Source organism: Copadichromis virginalis, linkage group LG20 (genome assembly GCF_057382275.1).
Source record: "Copadichromis virginalis isolate Kocher_CV1m ecotype Utaka linkage group LG20, C_Virginalis_male_GT1.1, whole genome shotgun sequence".
Lineage (NCBI taxonomy): Eukaryota > Metazoa > Chordata > Actinopteri > Cichliformes > Cichlidae > Copadichromis > Copadichromis virginalis.
Window position 1 is genome coordinate 27781879 of NC_140637.1, and position 13074 is coordinate 27794952.

General features: G+C 41.7%; 1 protein-coding gene across 2 annotated transcripts; it reads left to right on the forward strand.

The window, feature by feature from the left end:
• The first annotated feature begins 2263 nt into the window (after positions 1 to 2263).
• On the forward strand, positions 2264 to 11422 carry ttpal (tocopherol (alpha) transfer protein-like). Of its 2 annotated transcripts, none has more exons than XM_085444195.1 (6): positions 2264 to 2327; positions 2915 to 3141; positions 6003 to 6246; positions 6356 to 6549; positions 6899 to 7009; positions 8326 to 11422. In XM_085444195.1, exons 2-6 carry the CDS (start codon positions 2932 to 2934, stop codon positions 8602 to 8604), a joined length of 1038 nt encoding a protein of 345 aa, XP_085300321.1. In that variant the 5' UTR covers positions 2264 to 2327; positions 2915 to 2931; the 3' UTR covers positions 8605 to 11422. The 2 variants fall into 2 exon arrangements, with proteins under 2 accessions (XP_085300321.1, XP_085300320.1); XM_085444194.1 differs by having other exon boundaries at positions 2305 to 2464.
• Positions 11423 to 13074: the final 1652 nt, after the last annotated feature.

The window sequence follows — 13074 nt, forward strand, 5'->3', positions numbered from 1 at the left end:
AAAAATTAGGTCCAACGTGGCAGTGCTTTTTGGTCCCTGATAGACTACTGCAACTTCAGGCTGATAAGCTGCCATAAAATCATTACAGATAGCGCTGACTCCAGATAGAGAGATGCAGATATATTTGTGCACTGCATCTAGAAAACAATGAATTCTGTGTGTGCTATTGTTAAGCTCATTTTACTTTTTGCAATGGAAACAAAGCATTACATTCAAAACAAGTACAAAAATAGAAGTATCTAGAGGAGGATTACTTTTAATATTACTGCCCATAATGAGAGCATCAACAGGACCATTGGTGAGACATAACTATTGAGATTTCTAGGAAACAAAATTGTACTTTCTGGAGATTGTTGGCTCTTGCTGGGTGAAATCTGTTGCAAACAAGATCCTGCAACAAAAACATATTGATTGCTTTGGTTGCAAGCAGATTCCCACAATTTTTGCTAACTATGCAAAAAATTGTAGTACAACTTGTGAAAAGGGTGTGATGCAAACTAGAAATTGAGACTTTTGCCTTCCAATTAAAAGTTGTTCATCAGCGATGTAGTCAACATGTTTTAAAAGGTGCAGCTTTTAACTCTGAAGGTGAATGGTCCTGGTTTCCAGTTTATACTGCACTTGCCACAGTTTCACCACAGCTCTAAGAGCAACTGGGCAATATTTGTAGACAACTCTGTCACTCCCATGAAAACTATGGGGGACCACAGCAATATGCTAGCAAGCAAAGCAATCAGAAAGAGGTTTTTCCAACCAGCTAGGGAATACACATTTTTCCCTAGCAACAGGTGTGATGCTGGGGAAATATGAGAGTCACTGATTGGTCTCTAGGCCTTTAGGGGCTTTAGCAAATATTTTCCCAGCAACTGCTGGTGACCTCTTGCAACTGGTTGGGGAACACTGATTTTCCTCTCATGAACAGTGATTGCCAGATGGTCACCGGCTGGTCTCTAAGCTTGTCTGACTGGGGTATCATTCAATTGACTGTACACTGTCACCATTCCAAAGTGTCCAAAATGAAAGAAAAGCTAATGTCACATAGTTAGCAGTCACATATCTGCAACATCTTAAGTGCAGCTTTAAGGTGCTTGCGCTTTACTGAAGTCTAATGTTTGCTGTTTTATGTTTAATGTTTTGATGCTTTCCACATCCACTCTATCACAATGCATATATTGTACTTTGTTCTCAAGACCCTTTAATTTTAAGTTTTAGTTACACTTAAACTGCAGGCGTTTGTCTGGTTAGGAAGGCTGAACTGTTGTTAACTGTTGCCTAACTATTGTGTAAACTATTTTACTTGGATTTGTGCAAATGAAAGTGATGACAAGTGCACTGGACAGGCAACAAAAAGCCAACATTCACAAATGAAATGGTTTTACATGTGGTGTCCACAAACCATTTCTCTTGCCTTGTCACCATGAAAATCATCTTTTATACACCACTTTCCTACAACATATTTATTTTTAATCAGTTATTCTCGGCCTACATGGACCCCCCCGTCTTGTTTTTGGTTCTCTCTTTAGCACAATACCTAACATATCCTGGATGTACATCACAATACATCATCGTTAAATTGGTTTGACACAAGTACTGGACATTAGCCTAAAGCTCATATCCATATTTTCTTTCTTTTTCGTCCCCTTTAATTAGACATTTAGTCAATTGCTTGCATTTTTTAAAGAACAAAACACCAACCCCTTGTTGTACGACCAATCCTGTAGTGAAACGAATCCCAAATATAAAATTTGTATTAAAAAAAATTGTCTACCTACATAGCCTCCGAGACGACATGAAGCCTACAGTGCCAAGGAAGCAGCCGCGGAAACATGAAGGTAAATTCTGCCATCTACTGCTTTGAAATGCAATACAAGGATGGTATAACCTGCGTACAAGTATGAGATCATTACGTTAGCCTACAGCTATAAAACCCCAGAGCTATAAAATTACCTGCCTGGTGCTTGAATCAAACAACAGTGTTTGAAAAGTGTGCGTTTCTGTTACTGTTGGATTTAGAGATGTGAGGTTCAGGTACCCAGGTGCGTGTTTATGTTAGTAAATCTTGAAACGGATTAGTTTGTAATTTGTTAAAAGAAAAAGAGCTGGATATTTCAAGATCGCATTTGAATTTGAAACACAACAGACTCACATAACAGTCACGCTATTAATTTTTTTGACATATAGGTTTGCCTAATTTCCGATTAAAATTGAACGCAGCATCGGCATCAAAACAAAAGACGCACGATTCATCGGCGCAGTGCATCACGTGTTACAAAAGCACCAATGAGCTAACGCCGGCTCTGTACCCGGAAGAGGAATTTTCCTGACAGGTCCGTTGTGATTTTTTTGACAGTGGTTTTTGTAGCTTTGATCTTTGCGGATGTTTTCTGAATTTATATATCACTTACCAGCAGCCTTTTAGCACTCTATGTCTGCCATTGAAGGCTACCGTTAGACCCATTTTCTGGTCAGTATTCAGTCATTATCCGGACATATGCTCTGTTTAGGCTCAGGCTGTATTAGCTGAGAATCTCTGGCGCTGTGACTCATTACTGAGTGAATGCATGCAGTGTTTGCAGTCTTGGGTAGTTACTGGAGAGCATCCCGCTCTTGTGTATCTGGGAACATCGTGTTCCCACATCTATTGCTAAACTTAGCTGAAATTGAGCTACTTACTAAAACTGCGCAGTTTGTGAGTGTACCTGACACTTACTGTAATGTTCAGGCACTTAACAGTTTTTATTTTGTGCTGCTGTACATTTACTGTGCAGAGGCAGCTTACTGGTACAAAATATGATAATGACTTTTAATTATTGATAATGAAGGTGTCAGGCCGTGGGGTATCGCTGTTCTTATTTGAAGTAAAGCTATGGTATTTAAAAGTTAATTCTCCTCACCCGTGCTTATTTCCCAACAGCTTCACCCAGTCATTCCATGGCCGATCAGCATGAGTCCATCGATCTCGGTGGTCCTACAGTGGACTCGTCAGCAGCTGCAGTGCACAGCTGGTTCCCCAGTCCTCCACCACCCATCTATTCCTGTACCCTGACCCCTGAACTGGTGGCCAAGGCACGTGAGGAGCTCCAAGAGAAGCCAGAATGGCGTCTACGGGATGTCCAAGCACTGAGGGACATGATACTTAAGGTAGGGCAGAACAATGATGCCTTACCAAGCGGCAAAAAAAAGAGGGCAAAAATTGGAAAGCTTTTGAGTAACATTCAACTGGACCTTTGGGAAGAATTTGAGAAGTGTGAGTAAGGAAATACAGGAAGGAATTTTCAGTATGAAATGTAAGTGTATTCATATATGCCAAAAATAGCCTACATGCGATCGGAAAAATAATCAGTTCTTTTATTAGGCACTTTTCAGGGCATGTTTGCAGCACTGGGGCCTAAATTTCACCTACAATCTATAGGTGTTAATTTTTTCTACACAGGAAAGTGATCCGTTTTATCTCCTCACTTTGAAATAGATCCTTTAGCACTAAAATAGTGAATTTAAATCTCATTCATTACTTTTGGTACATCTGCAGTGTGTGGTTTATGCAAAATCTCAAGGCATCCCAGTGTGCCTCAGCTCACCATTTGAGAACCACTGTGATAAAACTTAATATGGTACTCAAAAAAAGAAATGCAAGTTTTATATTGTGAAGTAGTTTTTAGTTCCAGTTGTTTGGTTTTAGTCAGTGGCAAGATTGGTGATTTGTTAATTTGTTTAACACAAATGAACTCACTTGTACAACCGAGAACTGGTTCAGTTTGCTGTATTCTCTTGCCAGTGGAATCAGGGCACAATAAAACAGTGTATGCACAGCATTGTTATCAGTGGCACCATGCCATGACTGACTGACGTTGACTGGGGCCAGGCTTTTGGCATTCTGGATCCTGTTGCTGCAGCTTTGCGTGTCCATGAGAGCATCTGATCGTATTGTTCTTGGTGAAATTCTGACCAGACTGAGGTACCGAGTTGAGGTGCTCTAACCTGAACTTGTATTACTCCTGCAGCAGCGCCCTGCGGCTTTTTCAGCAGGACAGTGTCTGCTTGACATATGGCCTGACACTGTCAGAGTAGAACAAGCCTTTCTGGAACAGAAGAAAACCCAGACACTTTATTTGCCAGCTTGCCTCCTATTGAACTTGCTTGCTTGGGTCATTATGTTCATCAGAGCCAGTAACCAGTTCACAGCTCCAGGCCACATTCATGCAGGAATAGAGAGCAATTCCTCAGCAACAATTTCCTGACTCTTATCCGGTCCATTTGGAGATGGATAGCTGCCTGTGTTGCATCCAAAGGAGGTTATATGTCCCATAAAATAGCCTGTATATACATATATTATGGTCTTGGTCTATAAACTCTCCTTAAAACACAAACTTCCATTTGTTTTTAGGATAGTATATTAACTTTTAATACCCTAAAAATATAAAGCTGATGTAATATTGTATTATTTGTGTTTTTGAACTTGGGAACACCTGCCATAGCCATTACAATGGTACTTTGAGAACTTTGGCAGGTGTTTCTGTTTTTCTCTGAGGACAGATTTTGTCAGTGCTGTCCCAAATATATCACAAAGCTTTAGATGTTCAGAATTCAGATTTAAGGTTGTTCTTGAAGGTGGATGTGGGGATCTGATTCCACGTTGTCCCGTTTCACATCCTTTATTTTAATTTTTTTATGTATTTGTAACTCTCCTACATGACGTTTAGGAAAAAATACAGTGTGTGATTGCACTGTCCAATATTCCAATGACACTATGACCTGTGACAAATGTCCAATATTCCAATGACACTATGACCTGTGACAAATGAGTATGGATTTTAACTGCACAGGTCCTGTGTTTTTCTGCTGTAGTGTTTTGATAGCATTAAAAAGCAGTGAATAAAGGTATTATTGAACAAGGCCAAATTTCAATTGTTTGTCAATTAAAATATTTTTTCTTATTTGTTGCATTTCAGCAGCACTGAATTCCATGTGAATTATCTTTGTTTGTCTTGCAGACATTTTTTGACAGTGGTTGGAGTCTCATAGAAATAGAGTCTCATAGAAATATGATCTGTAGTTTTGTTATTTCCAGCAATGAGGTGGTCCACCTCTGAATTCTTTCTTTCCTCTTCAGCCTATAGCACTGAAGGCTCAAAGTAAATTTATTATAAAATGTGTGATGGACGTAAATCATTTTAAAAATAAGGTTTTGTTTTTTTCCCCTAAAACGGTGGTACATGTTCTTTATTAGTGAAGGAAAAGTCTCAAAGGTTTGGTCCTTTGAACAAAGAAGGTTCACTAAAAATAAACTGAAGTGCCCATGTTATCAGAATAAAGGATCCTTTTACTGGTGGCTAAATGGTGAATTTCTAATAGTTTAGAGTTTAGTAATAGCATTGACACCTCGCAATAGAACAGATTTGTTTTGGGTTTTTTTAAGGTGTTATTTTCAAGCAGTTACATTGATACAATTATTCTGAAAACTTTTTAAAAGATTATTTTAACCAGATTCTTTTGTAATGATTTATTAGTTCCACTTATGCCAGCTGGGGATTGGTCCGATAGGTACAGTATGGGGTGAGGCCTCCCTTAGAGACAGGCTGAAAAGGAGCTAGTTGAGGTGGTTTGGACATCTGACCAGGCTGCCTCCCAGGTGCCTCTAAGTGGGGTTTTCCAGTCATATCCTTCTGGGAGAACACCCCAGGGTAGACCCAGGAGATGCTGGATTATCTCTCGGCTGGCTTTGGAAACACCTCAGTGCTCCCCTTGAAAAGTTAGAGGAAGTGGACAGGGAGGAGTAGTACTGGGCATCTCTGCTTAGACTGCTGCCAGTGAAACCCAGGCCTGGAGAAGTAGTAAAGAATGGACAGATGGATGCTAACCAAGCTTAATTTAGCCATTTTTCTCAGTGTTTTATTTTGTTTAGTCAGAAGCCGTATTTTGTTTATTCTAGTTGTTGCCATTCATGACCTTCCCTCTTTTCTTTTTTTTTTCAGTTAACTTTTTTTCCCCTCTTGGCTCTGCAGGAACAGCCCAATCTCAGGACACGACTTGATGATGCCTTCCTGCTGCGCTTCCTGCGGGCTAGGAAGTTCGACTATGACCGTGCCCTGCAGCTGCTCCTCAATTACCATGCAGGACGTAAGGCTTGGCCAGAGGTGTTCCAGGACCTGAAGCCATCCACAGTGAAACACGTCCTCGACCTGGGCTTTCTCACAGTGCTGCCACGGCCGGACCCCAATGGAAGATACATCCTCTGTCTGCGCCCAGGTTGGTGTCGGCTTCATCGTCACTGGAAAATTCACGCAATACTCGATTTATCTGACGCATTATTCGTTCGCTCACGATGCACGATTACTCACTTCTAACTGTTTTACAGGAAAATGGAAACCAAATGATTACCCATTTGTTGACAATGTTAGAGCGATTTATTTGACTCTGGAGAAGCTGATTCAGCCGGAGGAAACGCAGGTGAACGGCATTGTTATTTTAGCAGACTACACCGGAGTGGGCATGTCACAAGCATCCAATCCAGGCCCGTTCCTCGCCAAAAAAGTTGTGAGCATCCTCCAGGTATGACATCAAAAATCGAATGTTAGCAATAATGAGTATTATTTGATAAAGCCACTATCTGATGATGATATTCTTATGTCAGAGGGGATTAACTCTGCTAGTTTCACCTTGAGATGGTTACTTAATGAATCACTATCTCAAAATGATTCTTATTTTTGATGATATAGCAGTAAAAAATGGAATTAGTGCAACACTTGAGAAAAAAACTTGTCAGTCACAGCAGCTCCTGAACGCTGCCTGTGGTGTTTTGTCGTGACTGCAGAGTGTCTGATATTTACATAAGTACACAAAGCATGTGTGAATCATTTGACAAGGCCCAGCTGTGACTGTTTTCTCTTCTAATTCACAGGATGGGTTTCCGATCAGAATCAAGGCCGTTAACATAATTAATGAGCCGCGGATTTTCAAAGGGATCTTTGCTATAATTAAGCCGTTTCTCAAGGAGAAGATGGCAGAGAGGGTAACTATTCTTGTACTGTCTCTGACTCTTTTGTTTGGAACAAAGGCCCGCTTTGAATCGTGCCCCTCATTTTATTCTGTAGCCTGTGTTTCAAACCGATAGTCTTTTTCATCTGTGAAACTGAAAAGCTAAGCATGTTTCCTTTTCAGAGAAATAAACCAAAATGGTCAAACAGAACAACAATTTTTCAAAATGGTATGGTAAGCCTTGTGTTGTGTTCATTAAAACGCATAGTAACACATCTGTAATTAACACTGGGGTCAACAAAAACAAGCTGTAAATGCAACAGTGGCATATTATCTGTTTTTATGTTAATATATAAGCAAAAACAACAAAAAATCAGCAGGTACAGTCAAAATAAATAGATACTAGTTTGGATATAGTAAATGCACCTCTGTGTTCAAATTTGATTCTGTGCATGGCATTTAGTGGTCAGATTATTTCATTTTTCACATTTTTGCTCACAAGAGTGGCTTCTTGGCATACAAAGGGTGGTCAGCAACACTTATCACATTTACACATGGCCAGCCCCCATTCCAAGTCTTCTTCTTGGGCATGTGCAGGCAGCTTGCAGTGTGAGTGCCATTTTTAGTTTGCTCAGTGGACGCCCTTTTTTGACCACTTTCACTGTCACTGGTGAGTCTGAAAGTCTCCTTCTAGGACCATGCTGTTCTCAGACAAAATATCCTCAGTTTCTAAGCTCAAAAGCAGAATGTCAAGTGAGAAATGAGACCGGGAGCGTTCTCGTGATTTTTATTTCAACAGTGACTGGGTTGTGTGATGTCCTGAGGCGTGTGAGGGCGAACATCCAATAGAATTGACCTATACTGTTGTGCGTGCCAGCACGTTATCCGGTGCCAACATAGAGCACATTAAAAACACAGGAGTTATTTTGGCCTGAACCAACACAATCTTTTCTCACCACCTGTCCTGCTTGCCAGATTTGGCTCACTGAAGCTTCATACACTTCCATAAAATCAGAGTCAAGTTAACACTGCAGGAGGCTCAGCGTGCATTGCAGATGCAGAAGTACAAAGGGACAGAAGTAGACTTCCTCTGAGGGATGTAAAAAAAATAAAAAAGCTGGGCTGAAAACAAACGAACAGAGGTGCACGAGAAGGTGTTCTTGAATGTGAGGTTGATTTTAATTCCTGAACCTTTTTCATAAAACATCTCAAGTATGAAAATGGCAAAGGTGAAGCTTTGTAGGAAGGTGAAAGTTGAAGGCAGTTACCTGATAAATCTAAAATTACATTCATCACATTAAATATTAAAGCTGCAGGTCGCTGACAAGTCTTTGTTGTCTTCTTACACAGTACATCCTCCACGGTTCAGACCTGCGCTCCCTGCACCGGAACATCCCACGATCGGTCCTGCCAGAGGAATACGGCGGCACCGCGGGCCAGCTGGACATGAGTGCGTGGTCAAGACTGCTGCTGGACTGCGAGGAGGAATTTGTAGTGGAGTTCTGCCAGCCGGATCCACTAGAGGGCGTGGTGCTTCCAGAGTCCATGCTCTTTGAAGGAGAGCAGGCCAGCGGGCATGATGACGACACCTTCAGGGGGCTGCGCTCTCAGCTTTACTACTGTTACTGATGTTCGCTGTAGTCGCAGAGCTCCCATCACTGAGAGGACATTTTCTGTTTCATTTAAGAAACACGTGTGTAGACTTTTACAGGGCAAGTTGCCAATATTATACATGATTTATTTTACTAAGTAAGCAGCACTTAGGTGGTATAGTCTACTGTTGTTCACATGTGGCCCAGCATTCAATCATTCATCTAAGGCAGCTCCAGGTACTGGTTAAGATGCTTTTTTTTTTCATACATTGATGCATGTTCAGCCAATATTGATGACCTCTAAGAACTGATTATCGGTGGGGTTTATAATATTGGTTCACAACAGATTTTTCTTGCCATCCATCCATCTTTTTCTGCTTATCCGGGGCCGGGTCGCGGGGGCAGCAGCTTAAGCAGAGAAGCCCAGACCTTCCTCTCCCCATCCACCTCCTCCAGCTTGTCCATGGGAACACCAAGGCATTTCCAGGCCAGCCAAGAGATATCTCTCCAGCGTGTCCTGGGTCTGCCCCGGGGCCTCCTCCCAGTAGGACATGCCCAGAACACCTCACCCAGGAGGCATCCTTGTCAGATGCCCGAACCACCTCAACTGTCTCCTTTCGATGTGGAGGAGCAGCGGCTCTACTCTGAGCCCCTCCCGGATGGCTGAACTTCTCACCCTATCTCTAAGGGAGACGCCAGCCACCCTTCGGAGGAAGCTCATTTCTGCCACTTGTATCTGCGATCTTGTTCTTTCGGTCACTACCCACAGCTCGTGACCATATGTGAGGGTAGGGACGTAGATCAACCGGTAAATTGGGAGCTTTGCTTTTACACTCAGCTCTCTCTTCAGCACAACAGACCGGTACAGCATCTGCATCACTGCAGCCGCAGCACCAATCCGTCTGTCGATCTCTCGCTCCCTTCTCCCATCACTTGTGAACAAACCCCCAAGACACATAATCTCCTCCACTTGGGGTACGAACTCGTCCCTGACCTGGAGTTCGGCACTCCATTCTTTTCTGGCTGAGGACCATTGCCTCAGATTTGGAGCTGCTGATTCTCATTCCCGCCGCTTCACACTCGGCTGCGAATCGTTCCAGTGCAAGCTGGAGGCCATCACCCGATGAAGCCAACAGAACTGCATCATCTGCAAAAAGCAGAGATGATGATACCACCCAGGTGAAAACCCTCCGCCACTTGGCTATGCCTAGAAATTCTGTCCATAAAAATTATGAATAGAATCGGTGACAAAGGGCAGCCCTGGCGAAGCCCATCACCCACTGGGAATGACTTATTGCCGGCTAGGCGAACCAAGCTCTTGCAACGGTTGTATAAGGATCAGTGTTGCTTGCCATTTCTCTAAAATCCTATTTTAAGATCGGGGACCAAATCCACAGTCCTCCTTTTGTGTTTAGCTAGGGTGGTGCAGTGGTCAGCACTGTTTCACATTGGCAAAAGACTCTCCAGGTTCAAACCTTGTTTAATATTAAGGGGTTTAATATTCTCCCTGTGCATGTATTGCCAAAGTCAGTTGGAGCAATCTCCAACCCTCTCTGCAACCCTGCAACTCCTGTGAATTTGAAATGCAGTAAAGAAAGTGGTTGGATTGATACATTTAGTTGACAATTATAGGTTGTCTTCCAATGTTCCTCTCTTTAATTCACATTCCACATGGAGATATCCTCACATATGAACTTAAAAGCTTCAGGAGTCTTAGGCTGGGATGCTTTCTACAGTATTGAAATGGTCTGCTTCAGGTTTGTTCGCAGTACTAGAAATACTATTTGATTTCAGCGAGCGTGCTGCCAGGTTAGAGCGTGCAGGCGGCAGCACACATGATGCCCACTCACAATTTTATCTGCATTATTCACACATTGCTGCAATCTGACATCACTTTTTGTACCAGGGAACTGGCAGTTTAAAGACCAGCCAGTTTGCTATTAGCGTGCATCACACACAGTCTTAAGTCCCAGAAAAGCCCCACGCTGCAATGCATGTTTGAAAATGGCTTTTTTGATATTGGACCTTCACTGTTGAGTAGCACAGAAACGCTGCCTGGGGAGAAAAACGCTGTAACTCTTGAAGTCATCCTCTTATTTGGATGATTGAGCAATGAAGGCTCGTAGCCTTTCTGCATCATATGAACACTGTGGATTTTGTCCTCAATCTTTGATAGCAGGCTCCCTACAGCATGGGAAAAACTGCTTTCAGTGTACACGTTTTTACCAGTTTAACAGCATTTAGGTTTCTGCGTGCGCTACCATCTAGTACATTGCCTTAAATGATGTTGGATTTGGTTGACAATTTTGTGTGCACCAAAACTCATATTTGTTCTCATCAGGACTCGTCTTACATAAGAGTGGCTATACTTCATCGCTATAAAGGACAAGAGAAAGGACAATGTCATAGATTTACCTAAAAAAGATTTAGCCAAATATGTAACTCAGAGTATTTCAGAGCCTTTGTTTAGCTGATGGTTACGTTTCCTGGCTTGACTCTTCTAAGAGGATTGTCTTTTAAGTTCAGATAATCTGCCTTATGTTTTATTTTTTTGAAACCCGTTTGCCTGTGTTTCATCACACAGTCTTAACACAGGGCCGTTCCCGATCGCAGGGGTCACACGGGGAAATATAGAACATTGAGGCCTGACTTTACAGACCTCCAGTTTGCCAAATTGTACACCAGGCCATGTACAGAAATGTGCAATAATGTTGCATCTGTTTTCTTGCGGTAAAGCTAACTTGCTTTTGTTCAGTCTTTTGTATTTTTATTTTAAGCATGTCTGACTATAAGCTGTGTTGTGTTGCAGGATATTTGTTGTTGTGAAGACAGTAAAGGAAAAGCCAAACAGAGAACATGCTATTTGTGTCTTGTTTGTTATGTGGATGCTGTTGTTGGCATGCTGCAGGCTCTAGGGAAGTTGCGGGTATTTTCACAACATAATTGCATCTGTCTTGAGCTGAGTTTCCCATATTGGATTCATGGGTCTCCAAAGACGCCACAAAAGCAGCGCTGGGAGAAGCATTCTGATCTTTTGCTTCGGTGCACTAACTTTAGGACAGTGAAGTACTCCATTGCTTGTAATCAGAAAAGAACATACAAAGTACTCATTTTTCTTCTCAGATTGCCATTACATTTATATTTTTGGAAAACTCTTAACATTTGAGAAGCATTTTGAAGTTTCCATTCGTCTAAGTACATTTTTATCAAGTTGTCACATGATTTGTGCCAGACTGCTGGTCTTTCAGTCTAATCTGTCATTCAGGTGAGTGCTAGAGTACCTGTATCTGTCCAGTGTTTCGACCTCCACGACCATGATGTTGATGGGCATAGTCCCAGTTTTTTTCCTTCGGAAGTCAGCCAACATCTCTGACATTCAGATGGAGGAGGTGATTTCATCCGGACCATTCAACAAAGTTCCTTACCAGATTCCTGTGCTCTGATTTCCGCCCACCCTCAATACACCCAACCAATGCAGTGTTGTCAGAGTTATCTACCTGTTTCAGCATGCTGCACTTCCACAAGGCTGGTAAGCAAACTGAAGAGGATCGACGCTGCATTGGCTCAGCTCAAAGTTGAAAATATTCAAATTTGGGTAAAGTTTACTATTAATTTTCTCTGAAACCTTACAGTTCATTGGGCTGTGAGCTGGAGGGGAAAGAGTGAGGGTAACCCAGAGTAAGAATCCAGTGAAATATTTGCGTCACCTCTTAAAGTTTGTTATAACATTAATAATATAGACAATATCAAAAATAGTAGTCAGAAAATATTTTTTAAAGTTATTATTATATACTTAAGTGTCGTGTAAGAACATCAATTCATTCATATATATATTTCTAATATTTCAAAATTCGAAGTGGATTGATTAGTAAAATAGTGACAAATGCCAGGATACAGAAGACTCGTGTTTCTAAGCCAGTCGGCACCCGTACCGTAATATGCGTAAGAACGGTGCAACAACATTGTAGGTGCGGCTGGGGGTGCGGCTAGCTTGACTATGACTTCGCATGTGAGGGCTCATTGAATTACTGCGAGAGATAGCTGAAGGATATTGACGACAGGCGGAGCAAAATGTTGTAGTCCAGCAGGGTTTATGTACACAGCACTGTTGCAAGAGTAACACTTCTAGAAACATACCACATCAATGAGTGGAAACTTGCATCAAAGCACACTTGCACATTGTTTTTCAAACCAAAAAGGTTGAGATGTCAACCATATCGGCAGCAGCTGGGTCTAGATGGTCAGCAGTGAGTGAACTTTCAAAATAAAATACATATTACACATTTAAAATGGTACCTCAGAAGTAAACGCTACTTGTTCCTTACAGCAGCAAATGTAGTGCTATGAGTACATTTTTTGGACATCCTGTTTAGCGACAGTAGAGCAACACTGAGGATGAAGATGGCATTTAAATATGCTACTGTACCATAACTGGTTCTTAATTTTTTATTAGGTTAGTCTGGGATTTATAGATTTAGTTTATAGAATATATATGTATTTTAGACAA